Source organism: Macrosteles quadrilineatus, unplaced genomic scaffold (assembly GCF_028750875.1).
Source record: "Macrosteles quadrilineatus isolate MER2022 unplaced genomic scaffold, UCM_ALF_1.0 Scaffold_3__2_contigs__length_128488019, whole genome shotgun sequence".
NCBI lineage: Eukaryota > Metazoa > Arthropoda > Insecta > Hemiptera > Cicadellidae > Macrosteles > Macrosteles quadrilineatus.
Window position 1 is genome coordinate 54,859,101 of NW_026542596.1, and position 22,531 is coordinate 54,881,631.

Below are 22,531 nucleotides of genomic sequence, written 5' to 3' on the forward strand. Positions count from 1 at the left end.
AAGAAAATGATAAATTTGACAAGGTAAAGTTAATAGATATAAGCAAATAACCGATAAGCTTGTTTTGAAAATGTGACTCGGACTCCACAAGAATCTGTGGCCTTGTATGTTGTTGACACTATTTTCATTAAAAACAAAGAGACTAAAGTCAGTTCGAGCTGTACGGATATTTTTATGTTTTATGTCATTCATCTAGTGTCTAGCATGTGTCCATCCAAGGTCTGACAGCCACTGATTGGGACGGCGATTTCTATAGCGAATTTGTTAACACAATAGCTTTCACTCTACATGTTGTTCTAACCTGAACTGATGGTTGGCGCAGGAGCCCTCGGCGACTGTCTCACAGCCGTCTTCATCACTCCAGTCGCCACAGTCATCGTCTCCGTCACAGCGGAACTCTTGTCTCACACAGCGAGGGTACGAACATCGGAACTCTCCCTCACTGCATGTAGGCACTTCTACCTCTGTGATGACAGAAATTCACAAAATAAATCAAGTTATATTTTTAAGGAATACATAATGGCTGGTTAGGAATTGTTTTGAAAAGGGATAAAGTTTGGCTAGCTTACCTGAGAAAATTAGAATCCAGAGGCTCATACATAAATAAAAGATCAGAAAACGTAATCAGAGAATCTCTTTGATCAAGATTAATTTCTCTTCAATTTACTGCAAGAAGTTGTATTGGGACGAAATATAGGTGTTATGTTATGTGAATTTTTAGCGAATTTCCCTATAGGGAATAAGCTATTACCGTAGGTCTCATGGTAAGACTTAGTCCCGGGACCGATTTACTTTTTCATTTTGATGTTTCTAGAAGCCAAAAACACCATCCGTTCAAATTCATATATATATATATATATATATTTATATATATATATATTTATATATATATATATATATATATATATATATATATGTGTCCGTCAGCACGATAACTCGAGCAAAAATGATCCGATTTCGATGAAATTTGGTACAAACTTGTGAGCCTACGTTTATTCGAACGAGTTCGCGAGCCAGCATGATCGGACCATGGGAACTGGGTTTTATGGGGGGATTTATGGGGTAAAAATTGGTTTTTCTCATTTTTGACCCTCAAAACATAAAATTTCCCAAATTTCTTCTATACCATATTGAAGAGCTTAAAAAAACAAATAATTCAGTATATTGAAGTGTTTTTGTATAGTTATTGGTTACGGAGAAAATTATAAATTAAAAATTCCCATGTTATTCTTATGGAGAATAAGTAAACTTTTGTAGTTTGCTTGTTTATGCATATATTTGGATCAAACTTGGCCAATCGATTTATTTTATACTAAGCTGTTAATATTTTACTGAAAAACACACTTTATTACCCTGTAGGCAGCAAACCTAGGTACTCGTTAAACCTAATGTTATTTGAATAGATTTAATTGAAAATCAAATCAGGCAAATGGAAATTCGCTTAGTCTGCAGGTTTGCTGCGGCGGGGGTATTTTAGTATTCATCAGTCGCTGGAATCTAGTTTTCTCAGGTAAACTATCCCTTATCCAAAATGCCTACATTAATCAAGAAGTATTTGTTTGTCATGATTGAGACATAGTATAATAGGTCCAAACAAGCCTTATCTAAATGTTTGAGTGTCTGTTGGTGATGCCCAAGATGGAAATTCATCCCGTCTACTTCAGAAAAACTGGAGAACAAATCAAGATTAAACTAAACCGAACATTGAATAACTCAATTTCTCCTTGCTGTTTTACTGCACATAATGTTTTAAATACCAATCAGTTTTTTAGCAAACGATTCTTTCAGCAGAATTTCACTGAAACGCTACGTTACAGTATGACCGCTGTATGACCATTGCTACGTAGCAGCAAAATACAGTTGACACTAAAAGAAACACCATGTCTACATATTTACAGTACTTTGTTCACATTTTGGTGCAGTTATTTTTTGAACTATGCAAAACAGCTGATTGAAATTAACAATTAACTGATGAGAATTTTGAAATAGGTAGTAAATGAATTTTGAAACATACCGTGGTTAAATTTCTGTAACCCATATGGCAGGTGTAAGACATATACAGAACCACGATACTCTCTCCTGTATCCTTCAGCGTCACAAAGCACAGGCAAAGCAACTAGTTTAAGATAAAGTTGCATTTAATACTTAGTTTTACTATTGAAAATTCTAGCTAATAATGGAATACAGATATAATATTACTTATATGTAATACTATCAATTATTAAGGAGTAACATTACAATTAAAATTGAGTTTGGCCAAAATCGAGAAAAAGCATGAACAGTTTCTTCCTTCATAAAAAAGGTCAATTAATTTCACATATACCTCTAATTTCTCGAAAATGTATTTCTCTTTTACTTTATTCTGATGTAAACGTACCACACTCAGCTTCATCCGTCCCATCCGAGCAGTCTTGTTCAAAGTTGCACCTGAACGACAACGAGATGCAGCTTCCATCTGAGCATCGGAACTCAAGCTCTGAGCAATCACTGAGAACACATTTTGCATTCACTAATTATCTAAATTAACTATGAATGATATAACAAGGGGAAGGTAAGGTTTGACGGTGGGATAGCAGGTTTTGCTAAATGGATAAGAGTTAACTGGCACAAGAAACACAAAAACTTACACTAAACTAATCACAATAATCAGAATATTTCACCTTCACTGACAAAATGTTCTTTGGAGGTTTATGTTAGAAGAATGTAGAAAAGCGACTTCTTATTTCGAATTGAAGACCTCTTTCTAATAATATTCAAAAGAGAGATCTGGATGACTTATAGACCTCCACAAAATACGGTACATTTTTTCCAAAACAAATATATTTCAAGAAAAAGCTGTGTGGGTGAATAAGACGTGTTTTGTTTGGAAATTGGATTAGTAGAGAGTTTAGCTGTATCAACTGAGAGGTTTAAGAGTCTAGCGACTACAGAATCACAGAAAATGTCACAAAGAATAAAACAGTTATTTTTTCATAATAAATCCTTTTTTGAGAGATTAGATTAATGGAAACCCCCAATAGGTGATAAAAAACTTAGAATTTTAAATGACATATCAATCTACTTTCATAAGTCCTATTGTTCGATACTAGAAAAGTAATTTTTATAACCTAAAAAACATATTCGGCCACCTTATATCCGTGATGACTTGATATTAACAACAGTAAAAAGATAAAAATTCTTATCAGTTGATACGTTCTTTAGTTAAAGTTCTTACCACATACGTGTCACTGTAATCTTGTTGCTAAATTTTGGAGCTCTTGTAAACCAAACACCACAAGAGAATATACAGAAAAAAAGGCACATGGTAATTTCTTATTCTCCATAAAACTAATTATTACAAACTATTGAGATAGTTGTTGCCACTTACGTTTTGCGAGTGCAGTTCAGTTCGTCCGAGTAGTCCCTACAGTCATTCTCTCCATCACACACCCAGTCTGGTTGGATGCAGAGACCATTGGCACACTCAAACTCAGCACTGGTACAGTTTACTGGGTTCACTCCTGCCAAACACAGTTTCAATTCTATCAACACTTCAATTTTATCTTGATTTTGATTTTCATATGTTCATTCCATATTTCCTTCCATTTTGATAATTTGTGGATACGAACGTGGATTAGACGTTTCTCCACATTCTCCTCTTTCTATACTGTTCCGACTCTTCTTTTACAATCTGCCCTCTCACAACTCTTTTCTCTACATCCTTCATCTATCCACCTTATTCTACGTCTCTTTCCCTCTACCACCAAAGAATTTTTTTTTGGAATTGCTTGTGGCATATAAAAATTGCTTTGTGTTTGTGTGATTGCTTATTAAGCGTATTAAAGAAAAAATAGTTTGAATTTATAAAGTTTTTAATTAGAATTACAGTATTCTAATCGAGTAATGGCTTGTTCTCAAATTGGTACAGACATCGGGCTAATGTCAAGAAGAATATTGAAGGAGAAGAATCAACAGAGAACTTCATCCAAATCATTTGTAAATTTAAAAGTAGGGTTATTAGATGAACTGTACCAAACCCCCTTCTAATACAAGGCCGCGGCGAGACAAAAGTGACAACACCGCTGCCCTGCGTCAAACCGAAATAGCTGTTGCACTAATTTATGATAGAGAGAATAGCCAATGTTTATGTTTACACTTTTGTAATTTCTGTTATACCATGGCAATAGGGGTGACGTGGCCACACACCAGGCCTTGTATTAGAGGAGGCTATGACTGTACCCATTTTGACAATTAAGAAGATGGTCTTAGTCGAGTAATTGGAATTTCTTTGAGCTATAGAGGAGGCGAAGGAAAATATGGTGAACCCGAGTGAGGGCAGGTTTGTAGAGAAAACTAGCAGTGTGAGAGAGATGTAAAAGATCTAGATAGAGAGGGAGGTCAAATATCTAAATATCAAGAATCTGTAGGTGCGGTCAAATATGTATTTAAATGTGACAGTGAGTTGAGAATAATTATAGATTTTAAAATTAAATATAACAAAGGGCCATGTGGTCTGAACTTTACCTATAAGCACATAACCTGGTTTATCGTAACGTTCAGCTCATTGCTGTAACTAGCACTCGAACATGCCAGTTAACTTACCACAGTGAGTCTCGTCAGAGAAGTCGCCGCAGTCATCATGGCTGTCGCACAGCCATTCTCTGCGGATACACTTGCGGGTCCGTGGACACCTCACATAACCAGCCTCCTCGTCACACTCAGCCTCAGTCAGTTGACAGTCTAACTCGTCTTCTTCAGTAACACAGTCCGGGTCACCGTCACACCGCCAGGAGTTTGGTATACAAGTGCATGACATCGGACAGAGGAACTCGTTCTTGTTGCATGCTCCACCGCATGGCAGCGGTATCAAAGATTCTGTGATACAAAAACTGTTTTAAAGCCGTAGGCTTAATTAAAGTACTTATTCAAATCGCACCTTAACTTTTGTAGACCAAACAAGACCTACTGGACTACAGAAAGCGAAGTAGGCCTCTAATTATATGGTAAAAGTCACATGGGCAAATAAGCTGGTGTGTGCAGTTATAAGTATTTGGAGGCAGCCAATTTTGAGCCAGTATTATCTTATCAGACCAAGACACTACAGCTGAACTTTTGTTTTCGGTAAGTACCCCTACCATGAGTGCTCAGTGGCATAGGCTACAAAGGGGGGGGGGGGGGCTACTGGGGGTTTGGGGTTTCCCAGGAAAGAAGGGGGTTCAGGGGGTCTTCTCCCTGAAATTTGGTTTTTAACCCCTTTTGGTTTCTTTCTAAAGCCTTTTAACCTATAACGTCTAGAACTGTGTCTAAAAACATCTGTGTAATTTTGAAAACAAAATTTATGTTAAAACTTAAAAACTTATTTTTCTAGGGCCCCCCTTGGAACTGCCACTGTGTGTGCTAAAATATGAAAGAAACCCTCACTCTTGGGCACTTAGTTGGTTGTTTTTTTCTTTACAAGTATCTTTACAAAATATTTGAAAGCAAAGGTTCGATCAGTCTAATGACAGTTTAAGCTGCGCACATTCTTCAATGTTTTTGTCTTGTGTTTGTACCAGTATGTGATTTATTTAACCGTTTAGGCCTACACAATTTGTCTTTTTGTGCTATAGGTACCGTACTGGTATATAAAAACATCTAGATTAGTGTAACACTATGCATCCGACAATGGAGCAGGCTAATATCAGAAACAGCGGAAGTATAATACATCTAATTGCAAAGACAAGTAGGCCTAATTAATACATCTATCTATTGACATCCAATCTGCCATTCTCAAAAATCACCTTAGTAATCATCACACATCTCTCCGGGATGATTCAACTTACGTGGGATTCCAGCGTCTTCGAAGGGTCCAGACCCAGGGTGGGGAGGCCACTCCAATGGCCACCGAGGTATGCCTGGAGGCTGGATTCCAATGGAGGCGTGAGGGTTGTGTTGGTGCTTCAGCCATTTCTCATACTGGTGATTTGGCGGGCGCCACGGTGGGTGTTGAGGAGGCTCTTGTTGGTGTGTTCCTGAAAATTAGAGTTTAAATACCTTAGAGTGATTTTATTGGAACTTAAAGTACCAATAGTTTACCTACTTTTTTAATACAGATATCTTAATACTCCTAGAGCAGTCTCATGTTAATCGTCAATACAATTCTTATATTATCGGTAATTTACTCAGTTTAAAGTAGTCAACAACTGCAGAACGGCTTTTGTCATTATAACTTAGGTACTTACTTGAAGTCAGCGTATTTTATACTGAATACCAATGCAAGGTGAAACTAAATGTAAAATTATGTGTAGCTTTGTAGTTAAGTAGAGTAATAAAGGTGTTCAGTACTGTATTTTAAAATTGAGTCTCATTATAGCAATGTTTGTTTTCTTTTTTAAAACAAACAAATCTATGTTGATAAATAAAATTTAAGTTAAAGTAGACCATGAGCATCGTGTGTTTTTTTCCCTGAGATCAAGGGAACTTTATTCTCAGTGGCCTAAAATCAGACCATCACTGTTGTGTTTGATGAATTCAGTTACAAAATCAGTTTTTTTAATGATAGCCTAACATGTGTAATGTGTTGCTAATTTAGATTCAGAATTAGGGAAAAACTAGGCCTATAGCAGCTGCTTGTGTGTTATAAGGCAGTAGACTTTCTAAGCCTGCAGTAGGCTAATTAAGTTGTTCTAAGTTTGTAGATTTTTAAATCAGTAGGAAACTGTAGCCAGCTGCCCTTGAGCATACGGTTTTATATAAAGTGGTGTGTGCCAAAAACAGCTGGTCCTAGTCAGAAGCCAAGATAGACAAGGCACTAGGGCCGGTTTAAGGGGTAACCAAAGAATGCGGTCGCGTAGGGCGCCAAGCAAAGGGGGAGCCTGAGGGCCTGTCTCCAATATTCAGTACTATAAAGGAAGGAGACAAAAGGCATTGAACAAAAGTTATTCAATTCTAAAGGTTAAAAGGAGCAGAAGACTGAGATGGGCAGGGCATATTCTAAGAAAAGATGACAACTCCCTATCAAAGAACATCTTGAGGAATAACCCAGAAGGTAGAAGACCCCTTGGAAGACCGAAACTTAGATGGTTCGACCAAGTGGAGAAAGACCTGAGGAAGCTAGGAAAAAGGAAGGAAGATGCAAGAAGCAGAGACCTATGGAGGCCGTGTGTTGGGGAGGCCAAGTACCATCTAGGGTACCAGTGGCCACAGCAGTAAGTAAGTAAGTAAAAGTTTAAGTGCATTGCCAAATAGGATTTTAAGGGTAAAGATTTAAGGTAAATCTTATATTCTAATACGGGAGACCCTTGCACAATATACCACTACTTGATTTATCTCGTCAGGTAGATGTTCGTTATTAGGCATTTTTATTTAGGCCTACTCAAATTTTTCATGTATCCAGAGATAATCCTTACTGTTGCGGCCCTAGGCTAAATTAACCCGAACAGCACCACAATCGTGATGAAATCGTGAACACCTTCGGCAATAATGGGGACATTAGGCTATCATTGCCACCCGCAATCGTTACAAAAACGTGAATATCTCCAGTGATCACGAAATAACTTCTCATTGGGTTCTCATTGCCCCCTCCTATTGCCATGAAATCGGGAAAATCTCCCGCAATCACGGGGCCATGATCTTCGCTGTTCAAAGTCGCTTCAAGATAGTGAACATCTCATGCCATCACGGAACATCATCATCACCACCTCTGATCGGCACAAAATCGTCTACATCTCTGGTGATAACAAAACGTTGATACATATTTCCAAAGACTGTCCCTATTTAATCCAGCTGATCAGTTAATTATTTGTTGTTGTTTTTATTTATGTTTATGTGAAGTTATTCGGTAATAAATATACATTTCAAAGTCAACATTATGTGCACAATTTAATTGTATTAAATTAGTTAAAGTACATAATATTGGCGACGAGGAAAACAAAATGACTGAAGAACAGACACTACAGAAACTAATCAAAGCAAGAACGATGGTCAAAGGCCAATTTACACGAGCAAACAGATTATTAAAAGGCAACCCAACGGCGACAGAACTAAATGTAAAGCTCAAAACTGTTACCGAATGCTGGACAAAGTACAAACAAATACAAGATGAAATAGATTCACGCACAGATTTGGGTGAGCTTAGTAGAGAAATTGAATGCAGATGCAATATGGAAGATGAATATTTACAGATTACAACTACACTTCAAGAAATGTTGCTAGCTGTTGAACAGAAAAACTCTAACACCTCTTCATCTTCATCACCCAGTACACATTTATGTAACACATCAGGGAGAATTAATTTCACACCATATCACCCCGAAGAAACTATCACAAACTTCATAAGAAGACTGGAAGTATGTTTGTATCTAAATAACCAAGAACCTAATAATAAAGGAAAAGTATATACACTACTACATGCCCTAACACCTCAACTACATCAACACTATGATGTTTGTACTCCTGAGGACCCTTTGGACAAACAATATGATGACTTAGAGCAGCTCTTGAAAGAATTAGTGGATCCTCAGCCAAGCCAATGGGCTTTACAACAGAAATTTATTTCGCGGAATCAAATGGGACATGAAACAGTGAATGAGTTTTCAGTTGCTCTTAAGAAGATGACTGTAAATTGTGAATTTCATTGTTGTTGTGGTAAATCTGTTGCAGACCTATTTCTAAAACTACAGTTTATCCGGGGGTTGAAAGACGTAGACATTCTAACTAAACTATTACAAGATCGTGAAAAACGAATGTATCAAGATCTAGTGAACATTGCTTCAGCAATGAAACTTGCAAAATCAGAAAGTAAGACTGTAAGCCATAATACGTAGGAACAAAGTGAATTGAATCAGATTAAGTATAAAAATAATAACGAAAAAAGTGTTAAGCCAAAACAACTGAAATCCTCACCGAACAGCCCTAATTTCAGCCCTAATTTCAAATCAGCTTTTGAAAAGCTCAAAGGAAAATGCTATAGCTGCAGTTCACCATCTCATCGGGCACATGAGTGTCGTTTTCAGGAAGCAACGTGTCGAAGGTGTAACAAAGTGGGACACATTGCAAGTAAAAGTGTATGCATGCAAACAAAAAGGCAGATCAAATCAAATCAAATCAAATAATCTTTATTCATTTTTTTGTATTTACATGAATACATTGAATAGAGTCACATTTCTTATAACTAATGTCCTTAATTAAAATATGATGGTTACAAATAAAACTGTTTTATGGTGTTGTATGACAATGACACTAATAATTCTTTTTTTTATTATTTTACATTCCTTGAATTAAAAAAAATCTTTACTTGAAAAGATAGGATGAGTCAATAGGTATTCTTTAAGGTGGGTTTTGAAACTGGTATATTTTTCTTCACAAAGAATATTCTTAGGTAGATTATAAAGAAATTTAGTACCAATAAAAGTTGTTTTATTTTCAAAAATCTGTAATTTATGCGGTTCTACATATCTGTTATTTCTCAAGTTGTATGTATGTGATTTTTTACTGTATTTTTGTGTGTTTAATTTTTTTACATGTAAAATGATTTCAAATATATATAGGTCATAAACCGTCATGATTCCTAATTTGGAAAAATATGGTTTTGTGGATTTTCTATTTTAGCGAATTTCCCATATAGGGAATAAGCTATTACCGTAGTACTCACGGTAAGACCTGGACCCGGGACCGATTTTTTTTTTCGTTCAAATTCATATATATATATATATATATGTGTCCGTTAGCGCAATAACTCGAGCAAAAATGATCCGATTTTGATGAAATTTGGTACAAACGTGTAAACCTACGTTTATTCGAACGAGTTCGCGAACCAGCATGATCGGACCATGGGAACGGGGGTTTATGGGAGCTTTTATGGGGAAAAAATGGGTTTTTCCCATTTTTGACCCAAAAAACATAAAATTTTGCAATTTCTTTTGAAACTATTTTGTAGAGCTTAAAAAACAAATAATTTAGTATATTGAAGCGTTATAATGCGCCTAATAGTTACGGAGAAAATTCCAAAAAATTGTAAATTTAAAATTCCCATGTTATTCTTATGGAGAATAAGTAAACTGTTGTAGTTTGCTTGTTTATAAACATATTTTGCCCAAATTTGGAAAATGTTTTTATTTCTTACTAACTATTAACATTTTACATAAAAAACACTTTTACCCTCCCTGTTGCAGCAAACCTAAGTATGTTTTAAACTGATTCTATTTAAATAGGGAATAAATGTGATAATTTTAAGGAGACATTTTAGTGTAAATCCATTCAGGGAAATGGAAATTCGCTTAGTCTGCAGGTTTGCTGCGGCGGGGGTATTTTATATTAAAGATAATTCGTAATGCTTTCTTTTGCTGTTTCAGAATTTGTTTAAGGTTTTTATTGCTAGTCCCGCCATATATAGCAATATCATAAGCCATATGCGAGTTGATCAGAGCAAAATACAGTAGATTGATTTGAGAGTGTTAATATTGCATACATGAGACATTTGTCTCAAAGCATGTATGCCAGTTGACATTTTATTTACTACATGATCAACATGCTTATCCCAACTCAAATTCTCGTCTAGAATCAATCCAAGGAATTTTGTATGGTTTACTTGAATAATTTTTGATCCATCTAGCTGAACGTTTGGTTGTACTGTAATTTTAATCTAGCCTGTTTTGTATTGAATGATAAAAAATTTGATTTATTTGAATTAATTAAAAGATTTTTACTGTTTGAAAATTCACTGACTGATACAAGATTTAAAAATGTTTTAAGCTCTATTTCTTCCTGGGATTCCCCTGTAACTATGATACTGGTATCATCAGCATACAGGCATACAGAACCTCCTGCATTTACAGCTTTTGGCAATCCTCTCATGTAACAAAGGAATAATAGAGGGCCTAGGATGGATCCCTGAGGAACCCCGTGTTTTATTGTGTTAAAATCAGAATAATAGTTTTGAGTATAAGTGTATTTACTATTGGGATAATTGAATTTATGTTGAGTTTGGACACATTGTTGCCGATTTTTTAAATAAGAAGAAAACCACTTGTGCTCCTTATTATCAATATTCAAACTAGAAAGAACATCAAGCAGATTATCATGAGTCACACTGTCGAATGCCTTTGAAAAATCAAGGAAGATCCCAATTACTTTTTCATTTTTGTTGATTGAGTTTATAATTGATTCAATAAAGTTTATTCCCGCAGTAATCGTAGATTTACCAGGGCGAAAACCATGTTGTTCATTGTCAAACAACAGATTACTTTCTAAAAAGTTTAGCAGTTGGTTATACACCACTTTTTCTAAAATCTTTGAAAAACCCGGTAATAATGATACTGGTCTATAGCTCGAAGGTTCGAATGCATCCCCTTTTTTATAGGCTGGCACAATTTTAGCAATTTTTAATTTACAAGGAAAATGGCCGGAAATTAAAGAAGAATTAATAATATGGGTTAATGGTTTTGAGATAAGTGGGAAAGCCTGTTTAACTACAGCAACTGGAATTTCATCTATACCTGTTGAAAGTTTATTGGTTAAGGACCTTATTATTTTTTCAACATCCCTTTCATCAACCTGCTTGAATTTGAAGTAGCTTGTGGGTTTAGGTGGATCATCAAAGAAGTTCAATTGTTGAAGTTTATTGTTGTTGATGTTTGGAAGAACTAAGTTATCAATTACATTTATAAAATAATCATTTATTACATTTCCAACCAAAACAGGATCCGACTCAGGCTTACCATTTGATCTGATTTGCATGTTACTGTTTGGTTTTGTTTTGTTGTTAATCTCAGAATTGATTATTTTCCAAGTTGATCTAACTATGATTGTAGCTTCTGAAATCTTTTTATCAAAATATTTTTTTTTCTTATTTATTAAATCAAACTTTAACTCTTTTTTTAACTGTTTAATTTTGTAATTTTGTGTACTTAGATGCAAACAAAGTACAGAAATCATCAAACAGAATATGAAACTGAAGAAAGTAGTGAGAACGAGTTTCACATTAATGTCATCAACAGTAGACGCAATGACAAATTTATCGTAAACATGAAGATTTGAGGGCAAAACAGTACCAATGGAACTCAACCATACACACAGACACGGGTGCAGCCCTCAGCACTATGTCCTACAAAGACTTTAAGAAGTTATGTCAATTCCATAAAAGGTATTTTCAACCAACGTTGACCTTCGTACATACACAGGGGAAACTATTAAGCCAAGAGGTGTAACGTTTGTGAATTGCATGTACAAAAAGCAAAGATTTGTCGGGAAACTATTTTTGATCAAACAAAATCTCGATGCAATATTTGGTAGAGATTGGCTTAGGGAAGTCAAATTAGATTGGGGTGAAATAAAAAGTTTTTCCCCTATTGTTACGGACGTAAGTTCATTCTAGTGACTGATCACAAACCGTTAGTATCAATATTTCATCCAAACAAGACTTTGCCATCAATCTCAGCAACTTATGCACATCAATTATGCACACTTCTTATCTGGATTCAACTATCAAATCGAATACAGGAAAACTACAGACCATGTGAATGTTGATTTTTTATCACGATTCCCAACTGAACACACTTCAATCAATCATGTGGATGACTGTAGTCTATTTCAAATCAGCCAGCTGGACTCGTTTCTAGTAGAAAGTCAAATCATATCTAGAAAAACTGCTGAAGATAAGTTCCTACAATCAGTGTTACGTGCCCTTCAGACAGGGGAGTCTGTTGAACATCTGGGTTTTCATGACAATGAATTGACGACACTGCAATATGGATGTATATTTAAGGGTAATAGGGTAATAATGCCAGAAGTTCTTCACCATGCTGTGCTTAAAGAACTACACGTTGGACATCTAGGTATGGATAAAATGAAAGCTCTTGCTAGAAGCTATTGCACATGGAGAAACATCGACAAGGACATTGAACAACTGGTACGCACCTGTAAACAATGCCGCTTAAAACAAAACCAACCTGCTAAAGAACCCAATCATCCATCGCTGACTCCTCAAGGACCTTGGGAAAGAGTACACATAGACTTTGCTGGTCCAATGCAAGGACAATGGTATTTCATTATTGTAGACGCATTCACCAAATGGATTGAAGTGATCCCAACTAAAAACACGTCTACAGAATGGTGTATCAGGGAACTTCGGAAAACTTTTGCTACATTCGGTCTACCTTTAGTTCTAGTATCAGACAATGGGAGTCAATTTACTTCTAGCACATTCCGTCAGTTCTTGTCTGCTAATGGTGTGGTGCACAAAACTACTGCACCGTACCATCCTTCCTCGAACGGGCAAGCCGAACGATATGTTCAAACAAAAAGAAATCATTAAAGGCAATTGAAGAAGAAGGAGGTAAACTAGATCTTAAATTATATAGGCTTCTCATGCAACTTCGTCAATCCCCTAACTCAACCGGGTCAAATGCTTACAGTTTAGGCCTAATGTATGGAAGAGAGATAAGAATGCACTTAGGATTATTGCTTCCTCAATGTAACAAGTCAGCAAGAAGTGCAATGGCTGTGCGCAGACAATTTCAAATGGGGGACAGTGTACAGGCTAGAGACTACTCAAGTCCTAAACAGAAATAGTGCTTTGGAACTATCATTGGAAGAGAAGGTACCCTCTTATACCAAATCAAAATGGAAGACGGAACTGTGTGGAGGAGGCATATCGATCAGCTTCTAAAATGTGAAATTTAGGCGGGGAGAGTTGATACATATTTCCAAAGACTGTCCCTATTTAATCCAGCTGATCAGTTAATTATTTGTTGTTGTTTTTATTTATGTTTATGTGAAGTTATTTGGTAATAAATATACACTTCACAGTCAACATTATGTGCACAATTTAATTGTATTAAATTAGTTAAAGTACATAATAATAACAAACGTTATCATTGCCACCTGGATCACCGAGAAATCGCGAAAAATATCCAGAAATCGAGGGGACATCATCATCGCTAGCCACGGTCGCTGTGAGATTGTGAACCTCTCCTGCTATCACAGGAGATTTTGATCGTTGCCCGAAGTCGAGTTAGGCCTAATCAATTTTGGTTCGCAAAGAAACTTTTGTTCCAAAAAATTGTGATGGTAAAAAACATAGTGGCCCTTGTGATCGTAAAAGGAGCCACAGGGATTTTACCGAAATCCGGCAGTGACTACCTCCTATATACGTTTTTATTGGGGGGGGGGGGGGGGGGTGTTGTTTGCTTAAGTAGACATAAGATCCACAAACCTCCTCGGCCATTTCCATTTGCAGCAGGGGGACTTCGGATAGCACCACTCCCATACATCGCCCATGCCGCACCTTTGTGGACATATTGGGGCATTTCTGTGGCGGATATCCTGTCATGGCCTGACACTGAAACAACATACAGTAACTTAGGCCTAATTATATAAGTCACTGAATTTTGAACTTAATAATTAATACTAAATCTAGAAAAACGTTAACAAAGCACAACCTTAAAGTAGTTCTATTGGCTGCACTTTACTTGACGTCCTACACTCATTCGAATAAAAATATCGATCGATATATCGGTTAATCGATTGCTTCATTCGATATATCGTTTGGTTAGTTAGGTAAGGTTAACCTAACCTAACTAACCAAACGATATATCGAATGAAACAATCGAATGAAAATATCGAATCGAGAAAAAAACAATCGAATGAGTGTAGGACGTCAAGTAAAGTGCAGCCGTTCTATTTATAATAGAGTAAGTTAATTATTATTACACAAATGAATTCGAACATAGGCCCTAACTTTTTCTTTAGATAAACTTTAATTAGGCCTAAAACAATTAGTTAAGTATCTAACCTTTCAAAATATTTTAAACCTACATAAATATTATTATTATAGCATAGGCTAGGGAAAAGTCCCGCTGAGATTTAATCTTAAAATCTTGTAGTAAAATAACAGTTGTTATTCTACGATTTACTTAGTATTGTTAATTATTTAAAACATTTTATTAAACTTTTTTAATTAAATTACCTAATTATTTAAAACAAAATAACATTGAAAAGAAATAGAATCGAGTCACGGTCACGCTCTTTCTCAAACTGAAAACAATACTGAAATAAAAATTAAAATAATTAATTTTTAACAATAATAATAATAATAATAAACACAGCTGTTCAACTTTGATCCTTCTTTTTCTTCATCCCCTGTTTTTAATGTAAAAGGATGACCCTAAGCTCATTAGCTGTTTCATGAAGCTTATAAACATTAAAAATTCTGCTCATCAACCCTAACCATTCATCATTGATTTTCATTGATTCATTGATATTTCAAAATGTATTAATCAATTCATTTGACTCGTTTGGGAGATTTGTAATCGATACCATTCGATTAGGAAAAGAAAACCCCCAGCCCACCCTAGTCATCGCGACAAATTCCCTTAGTTTATATTATCACTATCAACATAGGCATTTACCATTTATACAGTATGAGCACAGACAATTGAGTCAGAAAAGGAAAATCTGCATTCATCTATATATATAAAAGGCAAAGCCCTCACTGACTGACTCACTCACTCACTCACTCACTCACTCACTCACTCACTCACTCACTCACTCACTCACTCACTCACTCATCACTAATTCTCCCACTTCCCATTTACCTAGGAAGCTGAAATTTGGTACACTGATTCTTTAGACATTAAATAGGAAAACTAAGTTGTTTTTATTCTGATCGGACTCTCGGGCTCCGCCCCAGTGGCTCTGGAGTTTCCCATGTTAACCTTATGAGTACTCATATTTAAATGGAATTAATGAATCTTAACAGCTGTTTCAATTAAACAAGTTGGTTCTGTTCTATGATGTTCAATAGCATTAAAGTTACAAGGATTACCAACAGGGTTCAGCACTATTATTTTTTTTTTATTTATGACAACAGCAAATTTGCAACCAAAAGGTGAGTGAGCGTAGCGAACGAACTTCAACATGGAGGCGAGTTAGCGTAGGGAACGAGCTAACCTGAAGGCAAGTGAGCGCAGCGAACGAGCTCCAACCTAAAGGTGAGTGAGCTTAGCAAACGAACTTCAACCAGGACGTGATTGAGCCATGCGAGCGAGCTCACTTACGAAGTAAAATGGGGCAAAGCCCGCGGGTACAGCTAGTTTAAAATAAAGCAGTTAGCTTCTTGTTCCACATAAAAGAAATATTGGACATGGTGTAACCAAACACGGAAACGTAAGTGACTTGCAGATTAAATGTGGCAAGGAGGTAAGCATACTTTGACTTCAGTATGAGTCTCGTTAATACTGTTTTGTAAACTTGCTTTATCCTAGCTTTTCTAGTTTGTAGGGTGAACGCCCTAAAGTTCATATAATATTTTGAGAAGCGTAAGTTTTGGTTTAGGGTTTACATTGAGCACTGACAGTTTTAGTACGTCTTACCACTAGAGTCTAGATAGATAATAAATAAAGACACCTCTACAGTTTCAACTTAAGATGAATGGTCGCAGGACCAGTAATTAACAACCCATAGCACCAGTGCTCAATCAGGCACGTTTAACAATTTTCATCTTGGTCATCCGCGTTACTCACAAGTTCCATCATGCACTCGTGAATCGCTCATTACTCAAGTGAGCACATCATATCTGAGCCACGGGACAAAAATACAAACGTAATAAAATAAGTAAACTTCCACCTTTTTTGTTTTTGAAAAGAGGAAAGTTTTTCCACTGACAAAATTTTAGATTAGGACTCATTATAACTGTTCCTTGTAAAACTATTAAGAACGCAAAGATGAAATGTATAAATCAGCATTTTTTTTTAAGAAAAATATGTTAACCAATTTTGTAGAAATCATTTACGGTCTTTGAGTTTGCATTTGTTTTCAATTGTTTCATTCAAATTTCATAATGACTAGTGTGGCTTGACAATTTGAATTCTACATTTTTGTGAGTTACAAATAATTTTTTCAGCCATAGAAATCATCAAAGTGTAGGCTTATAAGTGCTGTAAACGACATCCAGAGCAGAACTGAGGGCTCCATTGAGAAGTAGCTACGACGCAAGGTAAGAGTTGATTTCTTGGCGTTAAAAATACGTGTCGTTGTCGGTGGGTGGCCGATCAATACACGGAGGGCGGCGCGGGCGGCGGCAGGGCGCGGGCGGCAGCGGGGGCGGCTCCTATTATTTGGCTTTTGTTTAATTGAAATCTGGACTGAGAAGTGTGAGTGAGGACACACCTCAGGTGACCTTCGACAAGTAATTGTAACTTGTAACGTGTTGGTGTCGCAAACCATCCACAGTGCAATTACAACAATCAATTCTTAAGAAGTGGACAAGAGCTAAAGAACGAGTAATTTATACATCAAATTCCCCCAACCTGATAAGTTTAGTGGATTTTTTTATGATCTAAGAATTTTCTAATATTTTCCTAGCACCTGGTTCCAGTTGGTTGACAGATTGTTCTAACAGATGGCAATTGAATAAGATTGACATTGGACCAGCTGCAGGGAAGAAGAAGGCAGCAGGAAGGTTTTGACGGGATGTACTATTTGGGAAAACAGCACGTGGATGTTTTTACTTACTTGACCAAGTTAAGTCTGGCTGCAGTTTATTTGAGCTCTGTACCTCTATACAACTTTTAATAAATGCAGGATATCGTGAATTAGGCATATAAAGGGGCCCTTTCCTTTTTAAAACCAATAACATGGATTAATGTGCCAATACATTGAAGATAATAACATATACATTTAAATACATCTAAATTTGAATAAAATACTAGTAGCCTACATCCATTAAACAAGCACGCTTCAACAGTTTCCTTTTCATCCATAAGATGAACATGGTAATTAATTGTATAGCTTAGGAACTATTTGAATTTTTCTCTGTATCCTTTAATTATTACAACAACACTTCAATTTAGGCTACAAAACTAATTGTTTCATCAAGCTCTACAAAATGGGTCTAATTAAAATTGGGCATATAGTAGGCATTTTTAAATAGCAAAACTTTGAAAAAAATATTTGAGAAAAACGCCATAACACCCGGTTCCTATCACCCAATTTCGCTGGTTCACGAACTCAATCCAAGTTCCAGCTCTTTCAGATTTTACAAATTCGTGCAAAATTTAATCGGAATCGGGTAAAATTACTCTAGCTTCTAGATAATGTGTTAACAGACATACACCAAAAATGTCACTAAATAAATGGAGGAAAAATTTAACTTAGTGGCTGCATCTGCATTTACGAGTCTGTTTTCCAAAGCAAACTACCTACTTTAGAGGGAAAACTGTCTACCCAAAAAAATGCTATCAGTTGCCAATACTTCCACCTCATATAATAGGATTCGTGAAACGAGTTCAAACAGTCTAGAATTCAAAACCCATTTTACACTCCAACAGAATTCGTTATTTAATGGCTGTTTGTAGGGCTTTTCATCAATATTTTGTAAGAGTTACATTTTATAAAAACGTTGAAAAGAGCCCCAAAACGAACAGATTTCGTTCCGATTAAATCACAGCCAGGCAGTCCCCATCTTAAAATCTTATACTGTGGAGGGATTGCGAACAAATCAGTAGACCTACTGGAGATCCTATTAAACCACCCTTGCTAATGTATTCGGCCACAATGCTTGTTGTCGAGATAAGGAATGCTCGTTACTCGAGCTGGCATGTAGCGGTAATTGAATTCTCCCTCAAATTACTAGATATATACTGGATTAATGAATTACCTTCTGGGGTGAGGGAGACCCACGGCACGTGACTAGTTCACCCCCGTGTGAGAATGAGGGGTTGAACAAGTGCGGTGCCTCAGGGGTGGATGAGTCCTACTCGTCAGACGAAACCGTTGTTTTAACTACAAGATATATCGAATTCCAAAGAAAAATTCACTTTCTCTACTTTTATCTCGCCTATCTGAAATCACAGTCCTCTGTACGTATGGTCTCGTGCTGGCAGTGGATGCCTAATGTGCAATCGGTAGTGAATGTTGAATTATAAAAAATGTGATAGCTTTAAAGATCTGAAGGATTTCAACCTCAAACTAAGAAGCTTCAACTAGTGGTTGCACACACTGTGGGAAACAAGAGTCTTATAATAGATCGTCGGTACAATGATTAAGAACGATTTGCAATGAAGGCAATGCCTATCACAAAATAATACATGGATGTGGGTATAGATAAACTTTTAGAGAAGCAAGTAATCGATATTTTTACTTTCTCCCCCAATACATACAGTAGGCTAGTTCAGGGTGAGACAATGAAAGCACCAAAATGTATAAAAAGTACAAATTCAATAATATTCACCCAATAGATATAAATAGCACATCAAAACACAGTTCAACTTTTACTATTTTAACTTAACAAAGTCATTAGATACATCCGTTTTGGGTTCACCTGAACCCAAAACAGTGATGTCTTTCTCTGTTTGTGGAAGTGTACAGAGCTACAGGCAAGACTTGTCGTCCGATTTTGATGACATTTGGTACGTAGATACTAATCCATCAAATTTCCAGGTATTTTTTAATTTTTTCAAAATTTTTATTGTTAATGGTGATTTTCCCCTTAAAAACCATGAAATAACGGAGAAACAGATTTTCTCAAAAACGGCTAAAACGATGTTGATAAACGTGTAGTATGGTATAGTCCTTTAAATTCAGAACAAATATAAATTCTTTTTCCGCAAATATTACGGTTCCAAAGTAAACTTATGTTTTTCCCAATAAAACCCCATAAAAACGAAAAATTTGATTTAAAAAAGGTTGGTTTTGATTAAAATTAGTATGTTATGGTTCTTACACTTTGAACAAAATGGTACAGATCCCATTTCCGCAAAAGTACTGTTTAAAATGTATTGTAACTTGTGTTATTTCCCATAAAACCCCATTAAGTAACAACATGTTAGATTTTAGGTAAAAAGCCGGTTTTGATTAAAATTAATCTGTTATGGCCCTTATAATTCTAAACAAAAATAGTGCATCCCCCATTGCTGTAACACGGTTCAAAAGTTATTGCAACTTTTGTGATTTATCCCTATAGAATATCATAGTTACTCCCACCGCTTACTCATGATAAAGGTTGTTTACAAGCTTATGGGAGAAAGTATGTGTCAGTTTGCTGATACAGTTTATTATAGTATGTGAAGAGTAGGAAGGAAGAAACGTGATTTTAAAAATCAAGAAGGCACCAAGTAGAATAACTGGTTGATGGAAAATGCGTCACGAAGAGGAACCACGAGGATTGTACAGTACAACTTTTTACTAATGGCATGTTTTACATCTGACTATGTAAAACGTTATAGTAGTATAGTATAGTATAGTATAGCATAGTAGTATAGTAGTTATATAGTAACACTTCCAGTCTGTTTAAAAAGATTAACCTAGGCTGTTTAGCCTTAAAAATATCCGGTTCAAAATGGTTAAAAATTACCTCCATACATGATACTTAACTATGTTAATATTACCTATTTTGATCCAAAACTTATAGAATAGAATTAGTGGATTCATAATGGTGAATTATCATAGTTAATTTTATAGACTATCGAGTAAATGTGATTTTAGGTACTGAGATAATATTTCTTACAAGTAGTTAAATACACGTAGCATTTCGTAGTTGATAACATAATTATCAATTACATATCATCATATCATTATCACCATTATTATAAAGGGAAAGCGGCCCAAGTCCCTAAACCTTTTGTTGATTTACCGAGGACTGAATCTCTGTTCCTCCTATTGGAAGGAAACCTGAAAAGCAATAAATTGTGAAAATGAAAGCACAAGTAAACGGTATTTTCAAAAATAAATTACGAAGTATAGTAGTAACATCTTAACAATTTCAACCAAATGTTACACTGCATTTTCTCATTGCAGGTAAATTGTTCCGAGTCTATTTATTCGTTTATACACAAAAAATTCAAAATGTAATCACACAGTTTATTTTACAGAGATCCAAATAGACTACTTCTATTAAGTATGAGTATTCGACTTTATTTTTGGTCTCAAATGTTAACAATATAACCAGTCTATTTTTATGTGGGCGTTTACCGTACGTGTCCTGCTACAGTAGCAAAATCTGATTGGGACAATATTGAACATACACGGTTATATTTGGAGTGTCTTGGTATAATTGAACATGAATTCAATTCACTCCCTTATAGGTTTGACAACATTATGGATAAGACTATTTCTGTCCAGTTGGTATAGCTTCTCGTGTCTTTAAATTATGAGGCGAACACTGCACCAGTCTAATACATAGCTTTTATACTTTTAACTACACTATTAGAAGAGAAAAGTCCGGTTTTTGTGAGGGATATGAGAACAGATGCATCTCAATGTTAGCTGCCGTCTGTGTATCTACTTTATTTGAAATTAAATGTAAAAGTTTTAGAAATAAACTTTACAGTAGAACGTCAAAGTCCGAACCAATTGAGACCGTAGGTAGTTCAGATTACGGATTTGTTCGGATGTTCAAAATAACATAGAAATGCCTAATGGACACATACTTAGGCATACATTCTAGGATACAGTAAATAAAATAAAAACAATGTTTTTTGTTCTTATAGGTACTTTCGGTACATTACCGACAAGCCGACTGTTTTGCCCGTGAAATTGTAAAACATATGTTGTCTCAGTGCTTGTTAAATATTTTAAACCCCTCAGGAGCGGTTCGGATTTTGGCGGTCGTATTCTCGACGCTCTATTGTATTCTTATTGTACTATATTGATGAAATCGATGGACCTGAACCAAGGCGTATAAATTGGACCTAAACAAGTTATGGTTTTTAACTTGCTTCTCTTATCAATATGTATTCTAAAATATATTTACGCACTCAAGCAGCTTGCTGTATTCTTCTACCTTATTGTCAAAATTGTACTCAATACATATATAAAAAAAAACATTACCAATTAAGTTTTACATATAAAATATTTAAAGATATTATAGATTGCAAAAACCTAGGTTCTAGATTGAGGAAACTTAAAGTGAATATCCACATATTCATATATATTTAAAATTTCCACGAACAATAATCAGGAACTATCTATATCTATAAAAGAGGAACTATGTATGTATATATATGTGTATATACGTTATGGACTCCGAAACCGCTCGACAGATTGTAATGAAACTTTCAGGCATTATTAAGCATCTTTCAAGGATGGTTCGAGTGAAATTTGGTGCAGATCCGTCAAAAGGGCTCTGCCCCAGAGGGTTTTAAGTGGGCCAATGTCAGACTTTTTGATCTAGAATGTTTGCAAATAAATATAATTTAAAAGCAGATGTTTACTTTCACCAACTGTTTTGTACGTTTGAATAACTACAACATTCTGTATTAGAATTAGCAAAGATTACATATGCAGCATATGTAATCTTTGGCATTAGTCATGATTTGAAATAGTGCCACAGTGTTTCTACAGATTGCAGCACAGAAAACTATTTTACTTTTGAATAAGTCCAAATGTATTGAACCCCAATCGCAGCACACCTGTGCACACGAAATTTATCAAACTGTGTCCTCCCCCCAGTAAAAACTTAAAATTTTCCGAGGGGTTAAAATTTTTTTTTTATTTTAGGACACGTTTTAAGAAAATTGTTTGCTATAATAAAATTTACAGTATACTATAGTATAACACATCTAACATAGCCATTATG

General features: G+C 35.6%; 1 protein-coding gene across 1 annotated transcript in view; it reads right to left on the reverse strand.

The window, feature by feature from the left end:
• Nucleotides 1-22,531, reverse strand: part of LOC128990587 (low-density lipoprotein receptor-related protein 4) — a 71,484-nt gene that overhangs the window by 37,820 nt on the left and 11,133 nt on the right. The window contains exons 2-7 of the mRNA XM_054413028.1: nucleotides 14,171-14,296; nucleotides 5,802-5,990; nucleotides 4,582-4,854; nucleotides 3,368-3,500; nucleotides 2,378-2,487; nucleotides 302-464 (exon numbers count right to left, since the gene is read on the reverse strand). Of these exons, the coding sequence (XP_054269003.1) occupies nucleotides 302-464; nucleotides 2,378-2,487; nucleotides 3,368-3,500; nucleotides 4,582-4,854; nucleotides 5,802-5,990; nucleotides 14,171-14,296 (994 nt within the window). The remainder of the gene's footprint in view (nucleotides 1-301; nucleotides 465-2,377; nucleotides 2,488-3,367; nucleotides 3,501-4,581; nucleotides 4,855-5,801; nucleotides 5,991-14,170; nucleotides 14,297-22,531) is intronic.